Raw genomic sequence first — 12,164 nt, forward strand, 5'->3', positions numbered from 1 at the left:
AGAGTTGACCAAATTAAATCAAAGTGGTTAATAAAATGCTATGTTGACATCAAATGGTTAATAAGCAAAAAATGCAAGAACTGATCTCAAGTTGTCTGAACCCCCTCCTACACACACACACACACACACACACACACACACACACACACACACACACACACACACAATTAAACTGTGTTCTCACTCCACTCTAGTTTGGGAATGACCAACGTGAGAGGAAAAGAAGACTCACTCTTTCTCCACTTTACGCAGCGTCCGCAGCCAGATGCGGCACATTCCAGCTCTCCGCCAGCTCGTGCTCGGACCCTTCCTTTTGGTGGGGAAACGCTAAACTCGCGTCTTGTAGTTGTCGGGGAGCTTTTGAGGGACGCATTGAGCAGCGCTGATGTGAGATTAGGAGACATGTCTGCCGCTCAAGGACTCCTCAACAGCGTCTTCTCCTGCTCCTCTCCTGCCTCTAAAGCCATAACCAAACGGAGGCTACGCCAAACCCGGAGCCTGGACCCCGCCATCATAAGATACTGTGACACCGGGACCCACGGGGCAAGTGGCGCACCGTTTTCTGGAGCGGCGGCTGCGGACGCAGGTGCGTCTCCGGAGCGCTCGGCTGTGAAACCGACTTTACGCACCAAAATCCCGACACTTAAGGAGTCCATAACACCGTCCATCTCCTCTCCTTCGATTCCTCTGGATGTTTCTCCGTCCTCCAACTTCCACTTTGACTATGACATCGTGAAGCGTGCCAAAAGGAATACCGCCGGGGATTTACCGTTTCTGGTGAGGGGGCCCGGGGCAACGCCGTCCGGGAGCACCGGCACTCTGTTCTCCCCGCGGAGGTGGCTTCAGAGGAAAGCGCAGCCGTCCATCTCTCACGCTTACGTTGTGTGGAAATCAGAGGTAAACTTTTTTTTTTTTTAAACTTAGATTCCAGCGCAGTGCATGAGTTTCTTCCTCTGTGGTTTTAATTCAGGGTGGCACAGTTTTTGCAGGTTCAGTGCTGTGCTACATATATAGACATCAGGCATCCAACAAGGCAAACAACTACCTTTTCCTATTTCTTCAGTAAGTTCCTCATTATTATGGATCCATACTAAAATGCTGTGTCACTAAAACATGTGGAAAGACAGAATTTAGGTCCAACTCCATCCCTCTATGTGTCTATGACAGCTCCTGGAACAGTTTGTATATTACAGTTTGTATATTTCTGCTAGAAGCGAGTCAAGCCCCTATGCCAGCACACACATCTGCTGCAAATCTCTTTTCAGCACAGCCAGGCTCTTTAAAATGCATGTTTTATTCCTGGACCCAGAAATCTGGAATTCCACCGTGCATCGAATCGTGACATCAGGACTCGAGGTGTTTCTGTGTGGAGACGGTGGAGTCTATGATTTATGGGTTTTCAAGAGGGAGTGTTGACCCCACACTGACTTCTGCACCTGGAAGATGTCCAGTATCAAACCACCACAACTGGAGCAGTTGTCTCGGTCTTGCCCAAGGGCACTTGGGTAATTAACAGGGGGAAGGGAGCTGCACTTATCCTACCTGTATTTGTTTCCCAGTGTTTTCAGTCCTTGTGAGAGTCACCTTACACCAAAGCATACTTCTGGGAAAGCTGAAGAAGGATCTCTTATGGAGAGCTGAGGATTAAATAAATACAACAAAATCTTGTTTTCCCCTCCTACTGTTGTCAACAGTGGGCTGGTTGGGCTTTTGTCTTCATATAGGCTTCAAATTGAGTGTGAATGAGGGGGAGGGCAGTGTATGAAAGCCTTATCAAAACATACTTGGGAGACTTACTTTTAGCGAGGGGGGGGGAGGTTTATAGGCTGCATAGTTGGCACGAGTCCACATGCACTGGTGAGAAGGTATGATAATTTCCCCCGGCTCTTGTGTGGACCCGGCCTCGTATTTCGCTTCTCCTTCCACACCGGGTGTACGTGCAGCAGCAGCGCCTGCGTGTGCTGATGTGAGGGACTTAAGGACACATGGCCCGGGAGTCGGTTCTCACGACTGCGAGCGGTCTCCAGGTCAAAACCCATGCGGCCCCTCAAACGGCTCTCCCATCATTTCCTATTACAAAGAGCTGCTCCATGCTTCACTCTCTCTGTTTCACGTTCTTGCACACACACACACACGCGCGCGCGCGCGCACACACACACACACACACACACACACACACACACACACACACACACACACACACACACACACACACACACACACACACACACACACACACACACACACACACACACACACACACACACACACACACACACACACACACTTCCTCCCTGAGATGTGGAGAAGCTCTCACTCAGCAGTTTCCCACCACTGCAGCTCTGTTTTCCATGCCCCCCCCCCACACACGCCTGCTACGCTCCACCGAGGATAACATGAGGCCATCGGTTTGGAGTCATTAGTACAATCTGGACCTTGAAGTTATTGCACCTCAGAGTGTTTGTAAAAATACAGAGCTGAGACAGAGTGTTGCTGCTCCGCTGGGAGGTTTCACACGTGTTGCTGTGAGCTGAAATCCTGACACGAAGCGTAAACAAAGAATATGTTTTGGAATACTGAATCTAGCAGAATTTGATTTAGTTGCAATGCACCTGTCTTTCCCAACGCAATTCAATTCTCAATTTCTCTGAACAAAGAAAAAAAGCAGGAATAGACGTCTGCATTGTATCAATATAGATAGACAGGTTTTACATGTAGGTGCAAGGTCATGTATTGCAATCTATGTCTAGCTTTTGCTCTGGTTGAGATCCCACTTTAAATTATTTGCATGTGTGCCACTGAGAGAGAGTGTGAGTGTGTGTGTGTGTGTGTGTGTGTGTGTGTGTGTGTGTGTGTGTGTGTGTGTGTGTGTAGGGCAACCTGTGCAGATGTGTCTCATGCTATGCCTTTTTAAGGAGAGAGACCTGGACAGTGAGGCAGAGGGAGAAAAGAAGGGGGCGGCAGAGACAAAGTGGAGATGGTTTACACAAAAAGAAAATGTCTGACAGATATATTGCCTGTGATTGCTTAATTAATAGCTATTTTTCCACGGTCAGGTTGTTGATGTTGAACGAAGAATGACGCAAAGGAGAAAATCTTCGGAAAGTCAAAGCACCCTCGGTGTTATTACAGCAGAAGGGCCGGTGACTGGAAGCGGCTCTTCTTGTGGAGTGATTGGACTCTAGAGTTGGCCGTCTTATCAACATGTTCTTGCAGAACAGCACACGTATAAAAACAATGGATGGTTTTTAGAGGAGCGCACTGGAATGTGGAACTTCAGCGCGCAAAACATACGCTCACAGCTCGCTCACAGCTCGCTCACAGCTCGCTCACAGCTCGCTCACGCGCGCTTCACACGGGCTCAGAGAGGAAGCAGCAGTCGGCTAATTTAATCCTGGTTGTTTATAGGGCGCCAGAATGTTGACATTGTGCAGTCTATTTTTAGAGCCACTTACCCCAATGCTTAAGAAGAGGGGGCCAAGTGAAGAAAATCATCTCAAAATGATCGCTTCTAAACGGCTGATGTGTGACGGTGGTTGGTTGAGGTCAGAGCTACTAACACAGAGTGGGGTTGGAGGGAAAGTGGAGGAAAGGAAAATGTGTTTGCTTACTCTGGCCTATCAAGTAAGGTAATGCTATTTGTAAAGGCTAAAGAGCCACTATTAGTGTGCAAAAATGGTTGATCCCGAACTTTATCTGTTTTGATTGGTTTAGTGTGTTTACACAGAGCAGATCCCACACTCTTCTGTTGCCTTCTAGAGAAGAATGGAATGTGAGATGGCAGCTCAGACTTTAGAATCACTTTCGCTAAAGTGTGTGGAGAGAGAGAGAGAGAGAGAGAGAGAGAGAGAGAGAGAGAGAGAGAGAGAGAGAGAGAGAGAGAGAGGAAATAATTTGAGTGTTTATTGAAGTGTCAGTATATATGACCGGTGTCCTCGTGTGGGACATTTACAATGACAGTCGCTGACATGTTGCCATTCTTAAAATTCTCTAGATGCCCCCGTGTTGATTTATGTTTATGCATCATCGCCGAGCTACATCAGAGCACTCTGAGCTCGGAGGAGAAGTGGAGGTTTGCTCATAGGATCACTAAATGTCTGCGTCTTTTTTTGTAAACCATGCCGTAGACACAGATCTATACAGCAATGTCGATGGATCGGTCCGTTGGATTGGTGCATTCACGGTGCCCAGAGGATGAACCCAAATGGCTTTGGTGATCCGCTGCCTTTTCCTCTATAGCGCCACAACGAGACCAATAATGAGGGTGAGGGTTCAATTAAAAGGTAACATGTACTACATTCTGTTATCCAAACACAACTATCACTAGACTCACACATTGACTTTTGACAGTTTGTTGGCTATTTGGTAGAAATATCTGTGTAACATTACTGAGATCTATTTTTGATAGAATCCCCCCCCGTTATGTGAAATATTATCATTATGTTCCGAGCTTACACATCTCGTAAACGCATTTATTTTTCAAGCTGCAGGGGCAACGCTTCATTTATCACACATCATGCATCCTAATTCAGCCTCCCTGCTTTGTCCAACATCTTCAGTATGAACGTCAGTGCGCTTTGAACCATATAAGCCAGTTGACACGGGTCATTTCAACACTCATGACGATGGCAATGTCATGCTTTATGGCGAAAAGAACGTCCCGTCTCCACCTCTACGCTCTATGCATCCTAACCCAGTCATGAACTAGGAAAGGTCTGTTACTGGACTATTCCTAGTTCATGACTCTCCCTCTTCTGTGTCCTTCTCTCCTATATGCAGATCTCTTCAAAATGTTTCCCAGTGTTCCTGGAAAACATGCGTCATCAAACAAAAACACTCAGGAATGAGGCAACTCTCACTCTTGAATTTGTTCAACGACTCGAATGAAAATCAAAACTACAACACGAAACAATAGCAATGCAATGAGAAATACAACAAAAACCTGAGACTGTATCTTTGAAATTCTGATACACAACACACACTTGCTCTAGGAAACAGAGAGGCCTGAACTTTTGAACCTAACAGCCATCCATTTTGCTTTTCCTCCCCGATTTCCTCCCTAAGTTCCCTCAAAGTGAGGAGGCTGCGTTGGAGGAACGAGACCTTGACGCTTTCGACATCTTTGGAATGTGCGTACCAAAAATACAAACTAAAAACTAATCCACACACTACCTCGGAGGGTTCAGCCCAAGGATTTGCAAAGTCTCATTAATCTAGAAAGAGGTTTTTTTTTCTCTCTGTTTAACGAAACATTATCACAGAGTGCAGAGCGAGTGGATTACAATGTAAATCAAGGAGTAGGATGTCATCACGCTGTTGCAAGAGCTTTTGGCAAACCACTGAAACTGATGGGGTGCAGGTTGACTTTCGTGGCTTACAGCATTACGTTTCTGATGTGGGTTCACCGTAGTCTTAAAGTCAGAGTCTGATCCGATGGGAGTCAAAGGACAGCTGCTCTTAGCTGTACAGGATTTAAAGATCATTTCTGCAGTTCTTGATATGTCTGATACAAAAGGCCTGATTTTAGGGTGGATTTCCTCTTTGCATGCGTTGCTCACTACATCAGAATGAGTCACATGTTGAAATGATGAAGCTGTGTTCAAAAAGCAACCACCGAGCCTGTTGTTTCTTGCTGCTTAACATGCATAGTTATGGTATAGACGAGCTCTGCAGCATGTTCTAGTACAGCTCCCCTCCTGGGAGAGGCTCTGGGTTGATGCATGTGGGTCTGCATGGGGCTGTAGTTGGATTACGGTCCTTATTAAGTTTAACGGGCCTGGTTGTTAACATGTACAGCCTACTGACAGGCCTCCTATTTATGAAATCATCTAAATATTCAGCCGTGGCACAGCACCCTTTCTTAGTTCTGTGCTGTAAAGTAACCAGAAAGCAATCAGACAAGTATAGGACATGACAAACGTTTGCTTCCAATGAGACGTAGCTAGCACTATACTGTATAATGTGTCTTCCCAGAAACGTGATACCTTGCGGGGTAATCTTTTGACAAGTTTGTGTGATATTCCGCTGAAAAGAACCATATGAAACAGCGGGGTTTGTTTGCCGGCGTTCTTGGTTTCGCAATCTCACATCTCCGCTGGGATGTTTTCTCAACAACGGAGGAAAAACGAGAGCAGTTGGAAATAGAGACGGCTGAAAAGTAAACATTAATTTCCGCAGCCAGAATCTCTCTGTCTGGTGCAGATTAAAGCGCTCCTCCAGTGAGAAAGCAGCGGTGTTGAGTTACGTTCAGTGTGTGTGTGTGTGTGTGTGTGTGTGTGTGTGTGTGTGTGTGTGTGTGTGTGTGTGTGTGTGTGTGTGTGTGTGAGAATCCGAAGGCAGCGGGTGGATGATCTAATGGCCGTCCCCTTGTGTATGTGTGTGTGTGTGTGTGTGTGTGTGTGTGTGTGTGTGCGTTACAGTGACCCCTGTGTCCACTAATGTCCTCTCTAATGTGGTTTGTCATGGGCTGCGGGGGGAAACGCATGGACAAGATCCTCTCACATCTGTCATTGTGTGTTAAGTTTACAACTTCCCATTTATGCATTCGTCTCAATCAGTGTAAACTCTGGTGATGTGATACTCACACTGGGTGAGAACGTTTCGTTGCGTCACCAACACACCCGCTCTTTGTCTAATCTCAGAACAATAACACGGAGAGAGAAACTGAAAAAGTGACTTAAAGAGATATTTTAAGGCTTTTTTTTTTTTTTTAAATGCTGTGGATTTAAATTCCCTCACATACATTAAGAAACATGCAATGAGAAATATTTGTTTAGCATAATCATATTAGAAATGATCTGATTATCGTAGGCGCTCTAATGAACGGCTCACTCTTTGGTCACAATATTCTGGGTTTATTAGAAGTGGACTTAGTCACTGTGACGTCACCCGTTGCTTTGTGGACTATAGTTTTGAAGGGTTTTTGTCCGTCGCCATCTTGTTTGTTTACAACCAGAATGACACGAGAGGGTGGAGTCAATTACAACAAAAACTACCATAATAATACCCACCAGCGTTTCGTGTTATCCATTTAAGTTGTTTTTTTTCTGCTGATCTCGAGAACAATACCAATCAAGAGAGTTTTTCCACCCTGACATCTTGCTCAGGGTGATGGACATGCTCTGGCTCTGTGTTTCAGCGAGTGCAACGATCTTCATGAGGAATATCAAGAGGACACTGCATGTTCATATCCTGTCCCGTAGCGGAAACATGAGCCCCGAGAAATAAAATCCAATTTTGGTTTTGATTTTGTCACGCTACAGTTTTCATTTGACCATTGGCACATCTCAGTGCAGCCGAGGACATCTTGCTTACTGCTTCACTGTAAACTGTGTTGTTTTGTTGGCTTTCCTGTTCTGCGTATATTAATTACTTGCATATACTAAAGAGCATTTGACCTCAGTGTCATGCCTCCCTTTGCCTGCTCATTTATTACTGAAAGAAAGGGTTTCATGGTGTATTTAGTAAGGATTAACCGAATGTTCCTGCTCACACATGCAGGATTTAGGCTACTGTGAGAGCTAAGCTTTGACAATTAATACCTACGAGTGTGTACACTTTGGTGCATGCATGCGTGTGTGATTTTCCCTTGCAGAATTATGTCTGTCGATCAAATGCACCCTTAAATATTGGGAAAACTAGTCTAAATAAGCCGTGGTTTTGGAGTAATTGTACATTTTGCTCGGTGCACCCCCTTCGTGTGTGTGTGTGTGTGTGTGTGTGTGTGTGTGTGTGTGTGTGTGTGTGTCTCCTTCAGTGGGGGTTTTAAGGAATTATTTATTTGGAATTCCAGGTCAGAGCTTCATGCCGAGGCCCCAGGGCTCCTATTGAAGAAGGGGAGGCTACTGACTGAGTGACCCTCTCACCAACTTCCTGTCCTCTTCACACACCCATCCCTTTTTCTGCCTGGTTTTGTTTTTCATCACAGAAGCTTTCTCCTGTCCTGTTCTTGACTTTTACTGCCTCACTTTTTAAAGGCGCTCCCCCCATTCTCTCTAATCCCGTGTTTACGCTGAATGCAGCAACCGGAGCAAAAAAACATGAGATCACACCAGGTTGATTTGACTTTTACGGAAACAAGAACCGAGCTGGGATCGCAGCCCGGGTTTGTTGGACAGGTCCAGCTTTGCCCTTCCAAAGACTGCACTGAAAGCAGGCAACAATCTGTTCTCTGGCATGGAGGCTCCTTTGAACCGAACTGCCTGAGGAGCTGAGGGCCAAATCAGTGTCATCTTTCAAACGGCGGCGTAAAACTCCCTTTTTACAGACACGTGTTTATGCAGTTTCCACTAATTTTCTTTAACTGAACTCAATTTCCATCTCAAAAACTAGCCTAGAGGATGAATCTTCATGTTTTGATGACCTCTCAGGCCGAAGTTTCTCTTGTAGACAAAACACAACATCAGACTCCAATAATAATCTAGCAATATGGACAGCGGTCACACACGTGATTCGGTTTATTCCTCACTCCCACCTCGTCGAATATGTATTCACATACGTAACAAACACTCATTTTAACTCAAACCTTGATCTTTTCTGAAACTTAACAAAGTCATTGTGTTGCCTGAACTTAAGAAGTAGTTTAGTTTGACTTCACAATGTTAACCACGTGTTGAAGTCTATGGGACTACCCTGCAAGTTGAAAATGGATGCTAAAGAGCCAGTCCGTTATTAAAAAGGGACCCCAAAGCGGTCCTGACTGCATGTGACGAGTTGGGAGGGAGATCGTGTTGGATGAGGCGTGTTCACACATGTGCAGTTGCCGTAAAACCTTGTTGTCTCCGCAGACGCTGAAAGTAGAATATGAAGTCATGAGTAAGCTTCCTGCATTGCGACACATTCATACTGGGGAGTGTAACAAACATCGCAGCCTAAAGTTGCACTCGTATGGCTTCAAAATGTATTCTCCTGCCAAAGCAGCATTGATTTGAAACAAAGCACAACATAAACGTTGGCTTTTACTTTTAGAAATCGATGACAAACCGAGGAGTCGGTCAGCTGCATGCAGTTTCTTGAAAGGGTCAGGAGGTCGGTAGGGAGTAAGGATTAGAGGCGGTCAGGTCATGTTGAGGAAAGTTCCTCAAGTGACATGGGCGCACATACACTGTACCGTCTCACGGATCTACCGCCATGTGAACATCTGTTTAGCATAGAAACAGACAAATGACAGACACGCTCTTATGAAAGCAAATCCTTGTCAGATATACATGACTCCAGGCCCCCGAAAAGCAGAGTGATTTAAAGCAGAGGACCTCTCTCGCCCTGAACGAGGGAGCAAAACAGAATGAGACAGCAGGCATTTCAGACACAGCCGGAGCTCTGTGGCTATAAATAGAAAAACAGCTCAGCGGAGGAACACTCAAGTTCCAGAGGCGAGGCGGGGAGAGTCATATCGGTTGCAGGTGTGTGTGTGTGTGTGTGTGTGTGTGTGTGTGTGTTGAGGACTGTGCAGCTTATGTGTGTACCTGCAGTTGAAATATGATGGGTGTCGTATTTAAGTCAGAGGTACCTTCAAAGTGCAAAGTTTGTGATCATTTGCATGCACTCAGCAGAAAGGCCTGATAAAGAGAAAGCTGAATCAAAACGTTTTAATGCCATCTAGTGGACATAACAAATAAATCATCTCCCATTACACTCTTCATACATGCCACCTTCCATCACACATCTTTGCCTTGGCTATATTACCCCAAAACAAGAAGTGAATCAGCCAAATATATATATATATATATATATATATATATATATATATATATATATATATATATATATATAAATATCCTAATTAAAAGGGTTGTAATGGTGCCACGTTTATATTGCATTACTATAGTACAGTACATTACTATTGTTTTTCCAGTTTGCTTACTGTAGTCTTAATATTACTGTTGCATACAATGTACTAAAACACTATATAGTGCTGCATTTTATTGAATTTAGTGGCAGATAACTCAGTAAAATGAATGGGAAAGTGCAGATTAAGAGAGAAATGTGAGGAGTTGTTTTTGCCACTAGAGGGTGCCAGTCAGCTTCCAGTAAATCTCCCATGAGTTGAGAACATTGAGTATTATCTGGATGGACACGTACGCACACGCGCACACGCACGCACAAACCGATGATCAATTATAGTAAAAATGTGGGTGGGCTGCATTATGGCCCGTCACAGCTGCGCACATCTGTCTCCTCGGCCTCTCTATGTCATAAGTATCTTACAAAAACATTACAAAAGCTGATACCAGCTGCAGGCAGACCGTATTTCACAGTGCTGGGGCCAAATAAAACTGTTTAAAATGCATTGGACAGGGAGGAGAAACCCAAACAATTTGATCCTAGGCCCTGGAATGTGTTCGCTTTAAAAGGATATTTTAACAGGCTGACAATGTGTTGCAGACCGCAAACATCTATACATATAAACCTGACTGGAGCTGTTGTCGTCTGCAGGGCGCTCACACAATCAATGCATGCATCGATTTCCCTATAAACTGCCCTCCCTCCTCACTGTTAAAGCACTTAAACCAATAAAACCTTCTGGTAAATGTGGGCTTGTGTTGTTATTATTACACATTTGCAAAGTATTCTCATAAGACATCTCCAGTGGAGTGGAATTGTTTGTACTGTCACCAATACCCACACACACACACACACACACACACACACACACACCCACACACAAACATAACAATGTGTGTTTGTACTGCTTTGGTAGGGAACAGCATCACTTCCAAGCAAAGATCAAATTCTCTCCTGCAGAGTACCTTCCCAGAACATCAGTGTGTGTGTGTGTGTGTGTGTGTGTGTGTGTGTGTGTGTGTGTGTGTGTTAGAAAGAGAGAGTGTGTACATACGATATTAGTTTTTAAGAACCAGTAGTCTCCCACATTAAAATAACAGAGATGTTGGCCTACTTTTTTGTACTAAAGATGTTTTCTTTTTTTGAAGTTTAAAGGAAACGTGCGCCTTCAGGCTTGTAGTCAAATGTTGAAGCATGCATTTAAGAGGATCAAAGGTATTTATGTTACTTTTTCTAATAAATAAACGCTCATTTTGCCACGTTCTCTATGGATGATTGCTCAAACACAAGAGCACATCAGCCTGATGCCAGCTCAGGAAGGGTTTTACCTTTCTGGACACCTGGCGTCAAGTAGGTCTTTCCCAGGGAAAATTCCACCAGTACAGGAAGTGATGAGTTTTTGTTTTTTTTTACATTTCCAGCAACAGCAGCAGCGGTTTGTTTGCAATAAACAGAAGAAGAAGCGGGTGGTTGGCATTAGCGGCGATGGCCACCATGACTAAAGAAAAAAATCCTCTAAAGAGAGTCTCACTTGTATTGTTCCCATAAAGGCATCATTCATGTTTATTATGCGCTTCAGAACCCTGATGTCACTGTGCATCATCTTTCAGCCTCATTCTTCAGGCTGAACACAAAGCAAATGCTTTGTCTTGTTGGATTCATCGTCTCATTCCATCGGGCTTCCACTCTCAAGACACTTTAAATGAACACAAAGGGGCTCAAAAAAAGAAGCTCTTGGATGGATGTAGCAGCCCAGGTGTCGATTAGCATGTGGGATACGCACTTAAAGAATCAGTGAAAGCGCTTCACCCGGGCCGACGGTGAAGAGAGACGACTCAAAGAGGAGAACTCTACGGCTGTCTTTTCCAGACTTTAGGTGACTGTGGAGATGCCTGTGCTTAAGGAGATCAACAATGAGGTGTGTCAGTCTGCTTTCCCGCTGAGAGCTGCAATTTGCCTTGATTTGACCTAATTGGAGGAGGTTGCAGAGCTGCCAGGTTTAGGGCAGAGCGTGGGAAATGGAGCCATTCGTTGAAACAGAGATATGGAAAGGGGGGGGGGGGGGGGGGGGGGGGGGGGAGAGAGTAAGAGACAGAGAGAAAGTAGAGGGGGAGAGAAAGAAGGAGGGAGCAGTGGAGAGATGGGGTAAAAACTCTCTCTCTCTCTCTCTCTCTCTCTCTCTCTCTCTCTCTCTCTCTCTCTCTCTCTCTCTCTCTCTCTCTCTCTCTCTCTCTCTCTCTCTCTCTCTCTCTCTCTCTCTCTCTCTCTCTCTCTCTCTCTCTCTCTCTCTCTCTCTCTCTCTCTCACACACACACACACACACACACACACACACACACACACACACACACACACACACACACACACACACACACACACAC

The 12,164-nt window shown here is 45.0% G+C and overlaps 1 protein-coding gene across 1 annotated transcript in view; it reads left to right on the forward strand.

The window, feature by feature from the left end:
* Positions 1–261: 261 nt before the first annotated feature.
* The window catches only part of LOC137878896 (rho GTPase-activating protein 6-like), a 53,391-nt gene continuing 41,488 nt past the window's right edge, over positions 262–12,164 (forward strand). Inside the window, exon 1 of the mRNA XM_068719394.1 lies at positions 262–897. Coding sequence (XP_068575495.1) covers positions 403–897 — 495 coding nt within the window. The 5' untranslated portion in view covers positions 262–402. The remainder of the gene's footprint in view (positions 898–12,164) is intronic.

This window comes from Cebidichthys violaceus, unplaced genomic scaffold (genome assembly GCF_023349555.1).
Source record: "Cebidichthys violaceus isolate CVI_PGR_0920_01 unplaced genomic scaffold, fCebVio1.0.p SCAF_24, whole genome shotgun sequence".
Lineage (NCBI taxonomy): Eukaryota > Metazoa > Chordata > Actinopteri > Perciformes > Stichaeidae > Cebidichthys > Cebidichthys violaceus.